Source organism: Arachis ipaensis, chromosome B3 (assembly GCF_059453495.1).
Source record: "Arachis ipaensis isolate K30076 ecotype BB chromosome B3, ASM5945349v1, whole genome shotgun sequence".
NCBI classification, from domain to species: Eukaryota; Viridiplantae; Streptophyta; class Magnoliopsida; order Fabales; family Fabaceae; genus Arachis; species Arachis ipaensis.
In genome coordinates, this window is record NC_142438.1 from 6,672,414 (window position 1) to 6,689,514 (window position 17,101).

Consider the following 17,101-nt stretch of genomic DNA (forward strand, 5'->3'; position numbering starts at 1 on the left):
CCCAAGGCGCAGACCCTCTCAAAGGCTTCCTCCCTTAGACGATTGGGCCAACCAACGCCATCCAGCCCATTAATCTCCGGTTACCTACCGAAACATTGGCGCCGTTGCCGGGGACCCGAGAGATCAACCAGTGATGGCGGACAGATCCCCTGAGGAGGGTCATATGGAAACAGATTCTGAACAAGAGAATCTGGATACCGGAAATAATGACGCGGACCTAACCCTCCATCAGGAAACCAACGATCAACACAAAGAAGGAACCTCCGGAGTCAAAACCCCGAAGGTGAATTCCTCAAAAGGCCGTGAGTCAGAGAAGGACGGACAGTCCCACGCAACTGAGCTTATGGGATTAGTCCATGTCCACCAAAGTCGTTTGGAACAACTAGAACAGGAACGGGAGCGACAAAGGGAGATAGAAAAGCACCTAAAAGAGGAGATGGATCGGCGAAAAGAATTAGAGGAAAAACTCTTAAAGTTAGAATCCTCCCTCAAAGGTCGGAACTCTCGTGACAGTAGAGAAGAGTCGCCCCTAGGAGGGGAAGATCCTTTTAGTGAGGACATAATGAGGGCAAAAGTTTCGAGAAACTTTAGAAGCCCCGATATGGACCTCTACGACGGAACCACTGATCCAAAGCATCATTTGAGCAATTTTAAAAGTCGGATGTATCTGGCTGACGCTTCTGATGCTACGCGATGCAAAACTTTTCCGACAACCTTGTCAAAAGCAGCGATGAAGTGGTTCGACAGGCTCCCCCCGAGGTCGGTTACCAGTTTTGAAGACCTCTCAAGGAAATTCTTGATGAGGTTCTCTATCCAGAAAGATAAAGTAAAACATGCACCAAGCCTCCTGGGAATAAATCAGGAGGTCGGAGAATCCTTACGAGCCTATATGAAAAGGTTCAACAAAGCATGTTTAGAGATTCAAGACCTGCCTACTGAGGCAGTCATAATGGGGTTAGTCAATGGGCTCCGAGAAGGTCCTTTCTCACAGTCCATATCCAAAAGACACCCCATCTCTCTAAGTGATGTACAGAAAAGAGCTGAAAAGTACATCAACATGGAGAAAAATGCCAAGTTGAGAGACTTGAGCTGGCGACCTGGGCACCCTCCCTCAACAAAAGAGAGGGAGAGGGAAACCAAGAAGAAGGAAGAACTCGGTCTCGATAGACCAAGAAAATATCACTCTTATACTCCTCTGAAAGTTTCTATAGTGGATGTATACAGAGAGATTTGTAACACCGAAAGGCTGCCACCCCCCAGACCCATTAAAAATAAAAAAGGGGGGAGCCGCAGCGACTACTGTGAGTACCATAAAATATATGGTCACTCCACAAATGACTGCTACGACCTCAAAAATGTGATAGAAAAGCTGGCTAGAGAAGGTCGGCTTGACAGATATCTCATAGAGAGGCCGGACGGCCATGGGAAGAGAAAGCGAGATGATGTGGATAGAAGAGACCCACCACTGCAGACTCCGGAGAGACATATCCATATGATCTCAGGGGGGTTCGCGGGAGGGGGACTCACCAAATCCTCTCGCAAAAGACACCTCAAGAGAGTCTACCAGGTCGGAGGAGAGTCATCCGATCTCCTAACCATTTCATTTACAAAAGAAGATGGGCAAGGAATAATCCCTGGACACGATGATCCAGTGGTAATAACTATGATCCTAGCAAATGCTCATCTCCACAGAACCCTAGTAGACCAAGGAAGCTCAGCGGACATTCTTTTTAAGCCCGCTTTCGACAAACTAGGGTTGGATGAGAAAGAATTAAGAGCCTACCCCGACACCTTATATGGACTAGGCGACACGCCAATAAAGCCACTAGGATTTTTGCCCCTCCACACCACCTTTGAAAAAGGGGAAAAATCAAAAACTCTGAGCATAGACTTCATAGTCATCGATGTAGGGTCAGCATATAATGCTTTAATTGGCAGAGCCACCCTTAATCGACTCGGAGCGGTGGTATCCACTCCTCACCTTTGTATGAAATTCCCGACCTTAGCAGGGATAGCAACGGTAAGGGGAGATCAGAAATTGGCAAGGAAATGCTACAATGAAAGCCTAAACCTGAGAGGAAAAGGCAGAGAAGTTCACACAGTAGAGCTCGGAGGCACAAGGGCCAAAGAAAAGCTGCGTCCACAACCGGGAAGAAGAACAGAGGAGATACAGGTCGGCGAAGAGGAGGGAAAAAATACTCACATAGGGGCCAACCTAGGGGAAACCCTAAAACAAGGGTTGACTAAGCTCCTAAAAGATAACTCCGATCTCTTCGCCTGGAAAGCCTCCGACATGCCTGGGATAGACCCCGAGCTCATGTCTCATAAGCTCTCGGTTTACCCGGGGTCCCGACCTATACAACAAAGAAGACGCAAGCTCGGCCCAGAACGAGCCCTAATAGTAGAAGAGCAAGTACAAGCGCTCTTAGAAGCCGGCTTCATCAGAGAAGTCAAGTATCCAACATGGCTAGCCAATGTAGTGCTAGTCAAAAAACAAAATGGTAAATGGAGAATGTGTGTCGACTATACCGACTTAAATAAGGCCTATCCCAAGGACCCTTATCCACTGCTAAGTATTGACACCCTGGTAGACTCCAGCTCGGGGTATCAATACTTGTCATTCATGGACACCTACTCGGGGTATAACCAAATTCCGATGCATGAGCCAGACCAGGAGAAAACATCATTCATCACGCCCAGAGCTAATTTTTGCTACGTGGTCATGCCGTTTGGATTAAAGAATGCAGGGGCCACATACCAGAGGCTGATGAATAAGGTGTTTGCCTCTCACCTTGGAAGCTTAATGGAAGTGTACGTCGACGACATGCTGGTAAAGACCAAGAAAGAAGTCAATCTCTTGGCAGACCTCTCACAAGTCTTCGACACCATAAGGTTACACGGGATGAGACTAAATCCCTCAAAGTGTGCCTTCGCAGTAGAGGCAGAAAAATTCCTAGGGTTTATGCTAACACAAAGAGGGATTGAAGCTAATCCCGACAAGTGTAGAGCTATCCTGGAGATGAAAAGCCCGACCTGTTTAAGAGAGGTCCAGCAGCTGAACGACCGACTTGCAACCCTCTCCAGATTCTTGGCAGGATCAGCACTAAAATCCCTTCCACTGTTCTCCTTATTGAGAAAGGGATGTCAATTCGAATGGACTCCGGAATGCGAGGAGGCGTTCCAAGAGTTCAAAAGATTCTTGAGCCAACCTCCTATTCTGACCCGACCTATAGCTGGGGAAGACCTCGTCCTATACTTATCTGTAGCAGACAAGGCCGTCTCGTCGGCCCTGATAAGAGAAGACGAGGTCGGACAGCACCCAGTATATTTCATCAGTAAAGTTCTACAAGGCCCTGAGCTAAGGTACCACAAACTAGAGAAGTTTGCCTACTCCTTAGTAATGGCCTCACAAAGGCTACGACCCTACTTCCAAGCTCACACAATAAGAGTCCGCACGAACCAACCCATGAAGCAAATCCTCCAAAAGACGGATGTTGCAGGGAGAATGGTTCAATGGGCAATAGAGCTCTCCGAGTTTGACTTGAAGTATGAAACTCGGACGACGATTAAAGCCCAATGCCTCACCGACTTCATCGCAGAATATGCATGAGACCAAGAGGAGAAACCAACTACATGGGAACTCTATGTAGATGGATCCTCAAACAAAACAGGAAGCGGTGCAGGCATAATACTGGTGGATGAAAGAGGAACCCAGATAGAGGTCTCTCTCAAGTTTGAATTCCCAGCTTCAAATAATCAGGCAGAGTATGAAGCCTTGATTGCTGGGTTGAAGCTGGCGGAAGAAGTCGGTGCTACAAAAGTGATGATATATAGCGATTCGCAAGTAGTGACCTCCCAGATAAGTGGAGAGTATCAGGCAAAGGACCCAAATATGAAAAGGTACTTGGAAAAAACTCTGGAATATCTTGGGCGCTTTGCAGAAACCGAGGTCAAACACATAACTCGGGATCTAAATAGCAGAGCAGACGCCCTATCCAAGTTGGCAAGTACCAAGCCAGGAGGGAATAACAGAAGCCTGATCCAGGAAACTCTCCAGAAACCCTCCGTAGTAAAAGAAAAAGACAAACAAGAGGAGGTCATTGAGATAGTCGGATTAAACCTCGGTTGGATGAACCCCTTGGTCGAATACATGAAATTCGACATCCTCCCCAAGGAGGAGAAAGAGGCTAAGAAGATCCGAAGGGAAGCACAACATTACACTTTGGTGAGAAATATCCTCTACAGAAGGGGGATATCAACACCATTATTAAAGTGTGTACCGACCTCAAAAACCACCGAAGTGTTGGAAGAAGTCCACAGTGGGATCTGCGGAAATCATCTCGGAGCAAAGTCACTAGCCAGGAAAGTGATCCGAGCTGGATTCTACTGGCCGACCTTGCAGAAAGATGCCACGGAATTTGTGAAAAAGTGCCAACCATGCCAGATGCATGCAAATTTCCATGTGGCTCCCCCGGAGGAGCTCATTAGTATCACTTCTCCATGGCCTTTTGCAAAATGGGGAATGGATTTGTTAGGACTTTTTCCCCAGGCGCCAGGACAAGTCAGATACCTGATCGTGGGAATAGATTATTTCACAAAGTGGATAGAAGCAGAACCATTGGCCACCATCACCGCACAAAGAAGTCGGAGGTTCCTCTACAAAAATATCATCACAAGATATGGGATACCTCATTCCATTACTACAGATAATGGAACCCAATTCACCGACTCTACCTTTAGAAGCCTAGTAGCCAGTATGAAGATCAAACACCAGTTCACCTCGGTGGAACACCCACAAGCCAATGGGCAAGCCGAGGCAGCCAACAAAGTCATACTAGCAGGGCTAAAGAAAAGATTACAAGATGCAAAAGGAGCCTGGGCCGAAGAGCTCCCACAAGTGCTATGGGCTTACAGGACAACCCCCCAATCCGCCACTGGAGAAACACCCTTCCGACTAGTTTATGGCGTAGAAGCCATGATCCCAATAGAAGTCAACGAACAAAGCCCAAGAGTGATTTTCCATGACAAAATCGGAAATATACAGGGGCATAAAGAGGAGCTCGACTTGCTTCCCGAGGTCCGAGAAGAAGCCCAGATAAGAGAAGCAGCGTTGAAACAAAGGATGACTACAAGATACAACAAAAAAGTCATTCGAAGAGCATTCACCCCAAGTGACTTGGTCTTGATCAGAAACGACATTGGAGTCAACAAATCAGGAGAAGGAAAGCTCGCTGCAAACTGGAAAGGACCATACAAAATCGATGAGGTCTTAGGAAAAGGATATTAAAAAGTGACCGACTTAGACGGCACCGAGTTACCAAGGTCGTGGCATGCTTGTAATATGAAAAGGTACTATAGCTAAAAGCGAACTCTACTCCATGATGTACTCTTTTCCCAACTTCATGATTTTTTCCCAAAACCAAAGGGTTTTTTCTGGAGAAGGGTTTTTAACGAGGCATCATAGTAGGGACTAAGGGAAACAGACTGTCCAAGCCCTTAGTAGCAATGAAGTACCTCCCCAATTAATAAAAATCTTTTTAATATCTCTAAAATTCCTTTGTTGCTTTCTCTTTCTACGAAACGCGCCGACTTAAGCTCGACAAAACGTAAAAATCCCATGACCGACCTAAATGGTCGTCAGGATAAAACGACGAGGTACAAGTCGGTGTAAAGAGGTTATATAAGTTGATCGTAAGAAACTCGGAAACGTTCCGACTCATAAGTCGAAATAAAGAACCGAGTAGGAAAAAAAAACGAATCGCAAAAATAACCTAAGTCATAAAAACTCAATGAAACGAAATTGAGTACTAGGAATAACAAAAGAGAGGTAGGAAAAACCCAAGAAAAGATTAAAGGGATGTCCTAAAGATCCTTAAAACAAAAAGGCTCGGAAAGACAAGCCAAAGAAAAGGTTTTCCAGAAAAGATCAAGGGGAATTCGAAAAAATCGCAATCAGAAAAGCATGCACGCATAAGGTAACTTAGACCCTTATCCAAAAAGAGTATTTATTTTTTAACTTAAACCCTTATTAAAAAAGGTTATTTTAAATGTTTTGTTTATGGCCTTAAAAGGCCAAAAAATTGTTCAAACGCTGCCAAAAATAAATAAAGAGTTTAAAAAAGAGGGGACCCAAATAGCCAACAAATTACTTTTTTGCAAGAGCAGTAGACAGATCACCACCACCAGAGGCACCAGGACCGGGAAGAGAGGCATCCATAGGAGATGAAGAGGAAGTCGGAGGAACTGTAGAAGAACTCGGAGCATCCTTAGAGCGAGGAGGGGACTCTATAATTCTCTGCCCCCGAGTCTTCAATTCTGACTCGGAAATAATCTCGGGGACAGGGGGATCCACAATGGCACCATCAATGACAACTTTATCAGGATCTAAAGGGGAAAGGTCCAGGCCAGGAGCAATGACTCCGACCTGCTCCCTAAAGATCCTCCAAGCCTCCTCAGCCCCATCAGCAATAGAGTCTTCCAACTCGGTATAAGCCCTCTGAGAATTCAGCAGCTCATTTTTTACAGACACAAGATCGTTAAATAAACTTTGGTAGCTGTCTTGTGCTGTCTTCCTCAAGCCCACCTCCATGTTGCATTGGGCTTGCAATTTCCTCTCCTTCTCCCGGAGGCTATCCCTCTCCTCCTTCAACTTGGCGACTTCCTCCTTCAACTCCCTCTCCTGCTCTTGATATAAAAGAAGCCTTCCTTCCAGCTCCTCGACCCTCGAGGTCATCCCTAAAGAGCTGAGAGGAGCCTTCTCAAAAATATCTAAGAGTTTGCCACAAACCCCCGCCGCCTTGAGGCTCTCCTCAACCAGAGTGGTAAGGTGGCGCCGAACAGAAACATCATCCATGCTTATACGAGCATGGGGATAGATGTTCTTTCGGACGAATGCAAGAGCATCCGCCTTAACCTCACCAGAAGAACCAGAGTCTAAAGCCTTGCGCTTCTTCTTCTCTGACTCAGGAGAAGATCGGGCGGAGGGGGGCGGCTGAGAGAAAGTTGAAGAAGAAATCACAATGGGCTGAGAGGGAGTCCCAACGTTCCGAGGAGGAGGAGAGATAACCGCCCTGGCGCCACCAGTCCTGGCGCGAGACCTTGCTTTAGCCTCCTGGACTCTTTGGTAAGACTCCTGAGCGTTTGCCTTTGCCATCTCTGAAAAGACAATAACAAATAGATCAGACAAGTCAGAAATCTAACAAACAAATAAAAGCTACCTAGCTGTGCCTGGACAAAGGTCGGAGACCCCTGGAGAAACTTTTTTGTGTCCAAGTATGGGGTCCTCCCCCACACTTCTCGGAGGAACCCCACAATGGCTGCTTCCACCTCATCCAGGTCATCCAGACCATATTTCTCGCAGGGGGAGGCCTCCAGCCAGTATAAAGAAAATCGGGGAGAAGAATTATCATCCAGAAAAAAGGGATGGTGACCCTCTACAGCTTGAACTTTGAAAAAATAATTTTTAAAGTCATGGAAGGATTCGTCAAAAAGGGTAAAAACTCTCCGACCCTGTATGGCTCGGAAAGACACCCACTGTTGCTTATTGTTTAGCCCACTGAATGGTTTGGTCATATGGAAGAGATAGAAAAAAATCTTCAAAGAAGTCGGAAACTCCAAAGCTTGGCTAATAAATTGATAAATTTTCAAAAAACCCCAAGAATTGGGGTGAAGTTGGGTAGGGGCAACTCGGCAGTGATGCAAAACAGATATCTCAAAGTTTGAAAAAGGAAGAAAAACACCCAAACGGGTGATCATACACTCATACATAAAGAAAAAATGAGGGGCCGCCTCATTGACCCTCCCAAAGCAAACCCGGTCTTCAGGACCCGGGACTACCAATTCATACTTCGGCTCGTCATCCTCAGAAGTACAAATTCTGTGGTGAGTGCGAAGGTTGGTGATAAACTCAATATCGACCGAGGGTTCCTCCCCTAGGACCGTGACATCAACCCATTGAGAAAGGATATCTACGGAAGCCATTTCTTTTTCTTAAAAAGGTAACAAAAAACCTACAAGGGAAAAAGAAAAGGAAAATAAAAGGCATGCAAATAGAAAAGCATGTTACAAAAAGAACTAACCTTTATCCGAAAATGAGGGTTGGAGAAAACGAAAGCCTTTGAAGATGCAAAAATGCAGCACGAACAAATGAAGGGGAAATTTGAAAAATCGCAGAAACGAAACAATGAAAGAAAGGGAAAGTATTTATAAGTACGTTAGGGGCACAATGGTAAAAACGGGGCAGTCATTAATGAAAATGCACCGTTACCAAGACCATCAATCCCTACGCACATCCCTAACGGACACGACGCTTGATTAGACGTAACTGTCAGAACCAAAAGGTCACAAAAGTCACGTCGGTTTCGGAACATCACGTCGGTCCCCCAACAAGTCGGTTACAACTCCGAGTAGTATACTCGAACCCAAATCTTAAAGAGAAATTGGGCTCGAGTAGGGGCACTGTTCATATCCTGGCCCAACGATTAAGGCCCAGGGTCCAAGTAAAAAGGCCCAACCCAAAGGGTTGACCTCACCTTTCACCAGATCAGCCACTACGAAGTCAGTACTCGTCACGATTTGCTCTAAAGAAGTCGGGAACGAAGGGTTAGCTGGCAGATAAGCACTCATTTGAATGAGTAACTGCCCCTAGAATCTCTCTAACCACTTCCACGAGCCATATCTTAACTTCCCTAAGATAAAGGGACGGTTAACACCCTAGACAAATGGCACTACTCCAACGGTGGTTATTGGTTCACCACTATAAATACACTGACACCCCTCAGGTATCTCTAAGTCCCAATACTCTCTAGACCTGCTAACACTCTTGCTGACTTAGGCATCGGAGTGTCCTTGCAGGTACCACCCCCCATTCATTTACACTCACAAGTCGGACGGAGGCCCCCAAGGCGCAGACCCTCTCAAAGGCTTCCTCCCTCAGACAATTGGGCCAACCAATGCCATCCAGCCCATTAATCTCCGGTTACCTACCGTAACAATAACATTTAATTAAATTAGTCTAAATTTAGTAAAAATTGTACCCATTTAATATAGGGAGCCATTCAGATAAAGACGTTGAAAATATCTTTTTATAAAGATATTTTTTAATAATTAAAATTTAATACATATAATCAATTAAATCGTATTATTTTTGTCAAAATTAGACTAGACAAATTGATTTGACCGAAAAATGGTGAATCAAATCTTGAACTGGTTTAAATTAATATTATTTTTTATAAAAAATAACTACAATACCCTATTATAAAAAATGATTAAAATACTTCTATTATATATATTAATTTTGAGAATCCTAAATTTTAGTTCTTTATTTTTCTATCGTAGGGTTAGGATTTAGAATTTTTAAAATTAATATATATAATAAGAGTATTTTAATTATTTTCTATAATAAAAGTATTGTAGCCATTTTTTATAAAAAAATAATATTAATTTAGACCAATTCAAGATTTGAATCACCATTTTTTCGGTTAAATCAATTTGTCTAGCCTAATTTTGACAAAAATAACCTGATTTAATTGATTATATATGTTAAATTTTAATTATTGAAAAACATATTTAAAAAATGGCGTTTTAGGTGTCTTTATCTAAGTGACTCCCTTCAATATATAGGTGCTTTTTCCTTTTTTGGATTTTTTTATTGACATAGCATATAAATTTTGTGTATATTACAAAAACTTATTGATATAGCAGAGAATTTTTTATATATAACAATTCAGGATAGTTTGTTAGTTGGGTAAAAGGATAAGTATTGTTTTGATTTTTAAAATTTAGGGTCAAAATCAAATTCATTCTCAATGTATTTTGAATTTAAAATCGTCTCTAACGTTTTATTTGGTATCAAAATCGTCCTTTTAACTTTTTACGGACAAAAGTACCCTGCACCATCACCACCTCTCTTACTCCTACCAAATACCAATAATCAGATTCAAGAATACTAACAATAACATATTATTCAAATTCAGAAACTAACAACATCAAATTCAATAACAAAATCAACACACAACAACAATAAAATCACCAGAAAAATAACAAATCAAAACCAGAATCAGAAACAAAATCAAAAGCAAAGCAAAAACAAATAAAGCAGAAGCAAAAGCAAACACAAAAAAAAAAAAGCCAAATCGGCGAGGTGCAGCGACAAGGACGCGAAGTGGTGGCGAGGTCGGTAGCAGCGGTGGCAGTACGGAGTGTGACTCCCTGGCTCATGTCTCCTCTCTTCCTTGCGAGCTCTCTCTCCCTCTGGTTCTAATTTCTGACGACGACAGCGACTCCAAACTTCGTCGACGTTGTTCCCCCTTTTCCCTCATCTTTCTCTCCCCTTTCCCTTTCCCTTTCCCTTTCTCTCCCCTGCTTCGTTATTTCTTTTATTTTTAAATTTTATAATTTTTTTATTAGAATATGAATAATTTAATTAAAAAAATAATTTTAATATTAAATAAAATGTTTAAAACAATTTTAAATTAAAAATAATGTTGGAACGAATTTAATTTTAATCTTAGAAGTTAAAATAATACTTATTCCGTTGGATAAATTATAATATTTTAGTATGTGATTTTTAAAAAAATTTTGTATTGTGCACTCCATACATATGAAAAAAAAGTGCAGACACGCACGTATTAATAAAAAAAAAAAAAATACACGATGACTTAATTATACTTAGTTAAAAATCAATTTAAGTAGATGAGATGTCCTTTAAATTAATTTTTTAGCCAGCTTTTTAGTTTATTACGTTAATGTAAAAAAATAAAATAAACCCATCTAAATAGATTTATTATTTTTTAAATTTAAAATATAAATTAAAAAAAATCTAAAAATTTAATTTTATCCAAATCCGTTTTAAATCTCTTAAACACTAACACATTTTAAAAAAATTCCTAAATAAAACTCATGGGCTGCTTCTCAGAAATGAATCCTCCGTCACTTTGCTCCTCCTCCGTGCCATGCGCTTCTCATCTTCGTCGCATCCTTCACCAGCTTCTCATTCACGCCTCTTTCCCGCAGCTCCCATCTCAAAAAACGTGCCACCGCCTCCTTCACATTTTCTATATTAGTAGAGTTATTTGTCTCCAATAATCCTTCCTTTCTAATGAAAGATTTTATTTTTTTAATTTATGGAAAAATATAGGTAAACAATGAAAATATTAAACAATATAAATAATATATATATCGGATGTTCATTTTATTAATGTACGGATGATTATTTTAATATTAAAATTTAGAGAATTAATTTAAAGATATAGTGTATTTTTATTTGATTAGTGGTTGTTCATATTGTTCAACAAAATCATTGTCTCTCTAGCATTCTCCTTAATTTATACCTAATTTTATGTGTCTATTTTTTTATGAATTTCTTTGACTTGGGATTGATGAAATTATAAGATATTTCAAATATTCGAAAGTCGAGTCAGATTTAGAATGTTAAGCAGTAATCTTTGTGCTCTCGAGACTTTAACTATCGTCCTTCAAAGTAGAATGTGAGTTATTCATTCAGCTAAAATAAGGAATTAATTAATTAACTAGTATACATGTTACTTCATCTATTAGCTTAGCTTTTAGTACTTTTTCAGTAGTTAAACTATTTTGGTTTGGGGTTATTAGTTAAATTACGATAATCTATACGTGCCAAGGAAAAATTTTCAAATTTTTGCTTTGATGATTTTTTTAATTAAAAAGTGTAACTTTATTTTATCCTGTGAAATCTTTAGGTAAAAAAGTTATACAGAAATAATACAAGATAAGGCGAACTTTTTTTTAAATATTGAGATGAACTTTTTTTATAGGGTAAAGTATTAAATTGGTTTCCTAGCTTTGAGTGTAATTCTGTTTTGCTTCTTAAGGTTTAAAGTATTCTATTTGAATTCAAAAAAGTTTCATTTAGCATCAATTTAGTCCCACAGTGATGTCAAAATTAAATAATTAACAAAATATTCTACATAACAACAGTACAAAAATAAAATCGATAATCTGGAAAACAAGCACAAGTTCCAGAGGCATAAAATCAACCATTGATACATCAATACATTTATTTATTATTTTTTATAATATAAATAAAATATTTTCTATAAAACTAAAGAAAATGATAAATAAATGTATTGATACATCAATGGTTGATTTTGTACCTCTGGAGCTTGTACTTGTTCTCCAGATTATCGATTTTGTTCTTGAACTGTTGTTATGTAGGACATTTTGTTAATTATTTAATTTTGACCTCACTGTGGGACTAAATTGATGCTAAATGAAACTTTTTTGGATTCAAATAGAACACTTTAAACCTTAAGGACTAAAATAGAATTACACCAAAATCTAAGAGACCAATTTAGTACTTTACCCTTTTTTATATTACATACACTAATTTCTAATATAAATTCTGAACATATATTAAAGATTGCATATCATATTTTTAACACATTTAAAATTATACAACTACACATAAAATACTTATACAATTGAATAGCTTCACTTACGCAAAATTGACCAATTATATGCCAACGAGTATATAACCCTCATTTTTTATATAAGTGATAAATAAAACAATTTGCCATACATAAGTGCTGGTTATTACATGATACTTAACATACTTTTGTTATAATATTAATGGAATAATATTACACATTTAAATTTTTTTATTAATTAAATTAATTTAACATAATAAAAAATAATTATGATTAATTTTATTCTAAATTTTATTATTTAAATTAGTTAAATTTTCTTCCTAAAAAAATTTAAATGATTGTGCGAAGCACGTCCTCCCCATTATTTATGGTGTTTGGAAGCAGCAGCAGCAGCAAATACAAGCAAGTGCTCCAACTCTCACACTTATCACACAAAAATGGCATCCTCCGCCCCTAACAATAATAATAATCTTCCGCTGAAGCCCATTCCGGGAAGCTACGGCCTCCCGTTCTTGGGCCCCTTACACGACCGCCACGACTACTTCTACAAACAAGGCCGCGACGAATTCTTCGCCACCAGGATCCAAAAGTACAACTCCACCGTCATCAGAACCAACATGCCGCCTGGTCCCTTCATTGCTCATGACCCTAAGGTCGTCGCTCTCCTCGACGCCGCCTCTTTCCCCATCCTCTTCGACAACTCTAAGGTCGATAAGCGCGACGTCCTTGACGGCACTTTCATGCCTTCTACCGCCTTCACCGGCGGCTACCGCACCTGCGCCTTCCAAGATACTACTGAACCCGAACACTCTCTCCTCAAATCCTTCTTTCTCCATATTCTCTCCTCCAAACACAACATCTTCCTCCCTCTCTTCCGAAGCGTTCTCACCGATCATTTCAATAACATGGAAGAAAGTCTCGCCGGAAAGTCCAAAGAAGCCAGCTACAACACCTCCATCGGTGCCGCCACCTTCACTTTCATCTTCCGTCTCCTCACTGACAAGGATCCAAACACCACCGTCATCGGAAGCGAAGGTCCGAAGCTCGTGGAGACCTGGCTCGGAGCTCAGCTCGCTCCTCTCGCAACGCTAGGGTTACCGAAAATCTTCAACTACGTCGAAGATGTACTGATCCGAACGGTGCCGTTTCCGGCGTGGGCCGTAAAAGGCAGCTACAACAAGCTCTACGAAGGAGTATCGACGGCGGGGACGGCGGTGCTGGACGAAGCGGAGAAATTAGGAATCAAAAGAGACGAAGCATGCCACAACCTTGTTTTCATGTTAGGGTTCAACGCTTTCGGTGGTTTATCGAACCAGTTTCCGATCCTAATCAAGTGGATAGGTTTGGCAGGGGAGGGTTTACACAAGCAACTCGCTGATGAAATCAGGACCGTTGTTAGGGACGAAGGCGGGGTAGTGAGTCTTGCAGCGTTGGATAAGATGACTTTGACCAAATCAGTGGTGTACGAAGTACTGAGGATAGAGCCTGCTGTGCCGTACCAGTACGCCAAAGCGAGGGAGGATCTGGTGGTGCAGAGCCACGATGCGGCCTACGAGATCAAGAAAGGGGAGATGATCTTTGGATATCAGCCGTTCGCTACGAAGGACCCGAAGATCTTTGAGAATCCCGAGGATTTTGTGGGCCATAGGTTTATTGGAGATGGAGAGAGGCTGTTGAGACACGTGTTATGGTCTAATGGGCGTGAGGTGGACGAGCCCACAGCGGATAACAAGCAGTGCCCGGCGAAGAATCTTGTGGTGCTGCTGTGTAGGGTGTATTTGGTGGAGTTCTTCTTGCATTATGACACGTTTGCATTCGATTGGAAGCCACTTGTTTTGGGTCCCACAGTTACCATCAAGTCCTTAACCAAGACCTCCAATTTTTAAGCGGTGAAAACTCAAGTAAATTAACTTTACGTAAAGTTGATATTGATAGTCGTTAAATGATTTGATTGATTTGACTTAATTTTTATCTAATGACTCTCAAATATCAATTTTACAGTCGACTGCACCTGAGTTTTCACCTTTTTAAGTACTTGTTATTGTTATAATACAAGATGTGACAACCCACCTTACCTAAAAACCTTCTTATCCTTAGTATTATTCTAAGTTCAATGTCATCAAAATGAATAAAACATCACCTACGACAATACTTTTGTTGTTTTTTCCTTGAATAAGAAAAGGTTTTAGGTAGAGATGAATTTAAGAAGAAAAGAAGCACAAATTTGTCTTATGTGAGTCACTGTAAATATGCTTTATCTACGTTGCATGGACATGTTGTTTGTACGTAAATTGGTGTATGTATATGTGCGATGTATATATATGTAACTTTTTTTTATTTTTTTAATTATCCTTTTTTTTTTTCGATTTTGAAGTTTTTTCCTGGTATTTTCTTCTGTGTTTGATTTTAATAACCTAGATTTTCTCTAAATATGTATATTTTGTGGGAAGAGGTTGTCCCCTCTGCCCTAAAGAAATTCCGTGACTCCGTCGTTGGTTACGTATACATTATACGTTTGTAGGATACGTACCTGTGATATGCCATTTTTGTTGTGTAATAATAATTATGTATGTACCTATTAAATTGAACATCCGATATATTTATTATTCACATTATTTAATATTTTTATTATTTTTCTGTATTTTTTTTTAAATATTATGTATCCTTTAAAATTTAGTTTTTATCTATCTTTATAACAATTTATTATTATTTAATTAATTTAAATATTTATTTTTGTGCATCAGTTGTTTGAAAAATTAAAAAAAAAAATTATTTACTTTTTTTCTTTTAAAAACAAAATAAAAAATATTTAAAAGATACTTAATTATATTAAAAAAAAAAAGAATGTACGTATAGTGTAATTAAGAAGATCGCCACAAGTGCGGCTAGGTGTCTCCATATCTGGCATGTTAAGCGAACTGACAATTTGTAAAAGGAAGTGTCGCCCTCATTATATCCATAATATAATATTCACTCGCTTAACTCGCTAAAAAGTTGGGTGATATTAAAATTTGAAGACTGTCATATATAAAAAGTTTGCTTAATACACTGCCTATCTGATGATGCAGTTGGCCCACTAGCCACCCCTAAAATTAATATATGTAAATAGCAAGCAAATTATTTTCGAAATTAATAAACGATCTTTATCATGCATAATATATATGTTTTTCCATGCGTTCACATTTTAGCATATATATGTCATCGGGACATTATCACACGCCTTATTCGCGTGTATGTTTGTGTGTTCAAATGGGGAAAAGGTACAATTTCTTTGTTAAATAACTCTAAATAATTAAAATGTGATTTATGAACGAAGCTATAAGCACTATATATTGAGAATAGTACTGCTAGGGAGCCAATGACCTAAGCGTATAATATGTACAATAAGCTAAATCTTTGGTCTATGAATAAAATGAACATCACTATCTTTATGTCATAAAACCACTCATTCCAAAAGCTTCCCAGAAGTTTAAGCTGATTTTAGGGTTTACTAAGAATCGAACTCTTGACCTTTTGGATCTAGAATTCTAATACTATATCATGAAACCGTTCATCCCAAAAGCGTAATCTGATAGGACAATATATATAACACTAATGGTCATATTTTTAATACTTCCTAAACCTCTATTGTACACATTATACGCTTAAGTTATTGACTCCTTATACTTATTCTATTGAGAAATTTCATATTTGTGGATTAATTTCTTTCTCGAAAGAATTAAGAATACTAACACTGTAGCATTGTATAGTTCAATTCATTATGTGGACAAATCAAAGGTTCAACGATCATCGATCGGATCATTTCACACGGCAAAGAAAAGAATGCGACGAGTCAATAGTCCATTTCAAGAGACTTCTTCGTTCATCGTATGTAATAAAATGGTAGTTGACGATTTGTTTAATTGTTTTAGAGAATATATATATATACATCGTATTAAAATTGACAAAGGGTCCAAACAGTTTAAACAACTCAAATTTATTTTATTTAATATTTATTTATTATAAAATATATTAAATAAAACTAAAAGTAGTAAATTTTGATATTTTTTATTAAAATTTTCATTTATTTCTGATAGATATATCATATCGAATTATAGATGCCGTAAGTATAGAAGATGTTTATTATGATATTGTTGATGAAATATATGTGGGACTTTTTATCACAATTGTATGTTTTGCCGCCAAGCAAGTTTCATCATTTCTATAGTTTAAAATTACTTGTCTTCAATTTTTAAATAATTTATAAAAGTTTTATGCTATTTTTTTAGAATTATAAAAATCAAATTTTATGTTTTTCAGTCATGAAATTTTATATTATATCATAAAATTATTTATTTTAAAATTTTAAGTAAATAAAAAAAAGATATATAAATTATTATATTTTTAAGAAAATTACTTGAGCTTTAATGATTAGTACCAAGAAGCCAAGATGAGCATACCATTTGGCTTCTGAAAGATTAGAAAAGAGTTTTTAGGAATAGGGTATTAGCTGCAGAGGAAGATTAAGAACTGTATGGGTTAAAAGCATGCATTTATAGAAAATTATATTTTAATTATATATGTCTATATGATGAATAATGGTTATGTCACATCCACACTTTGGTTTAGTGTGTCATTATGTGGTAACATTGTTTAATTTATCTTATTCATCAATGTTTATCTGTACGTATTTATTTATTTATATATTAACATAGTCG

General features: G+C 38.9%; 1 protein-coding gene across 1 annotated transcript; it reads left to right on the forward strand.

Annotated features, from left to right (window-relative positions):
• Positions 1–12,754: 12,754 nt before the first annotated feature.
• Positions 12,755–14,750, forward strand: LOC107628946 (divinyl ether synthase CYP74D1). Its single transcript, XM_088508430.1, has 2 exons — positions 12,755–14,293; positions 14,437–14,750. The coding sequence occupies exon 1, from the start codon at positions 12,842–12,844 to the stop codon at positions 14,288–14,290; it is 1,449 nt and encodes a 482-aa protein (XP_088364556.1). The 5' UTR covers positions 12,755–12,841; the 3' UTR covers positions 14,291–14,293; positions 14,437–14,750.
• Positions 14,751–17,101: the final 2,351 nt, after the last annotated feature.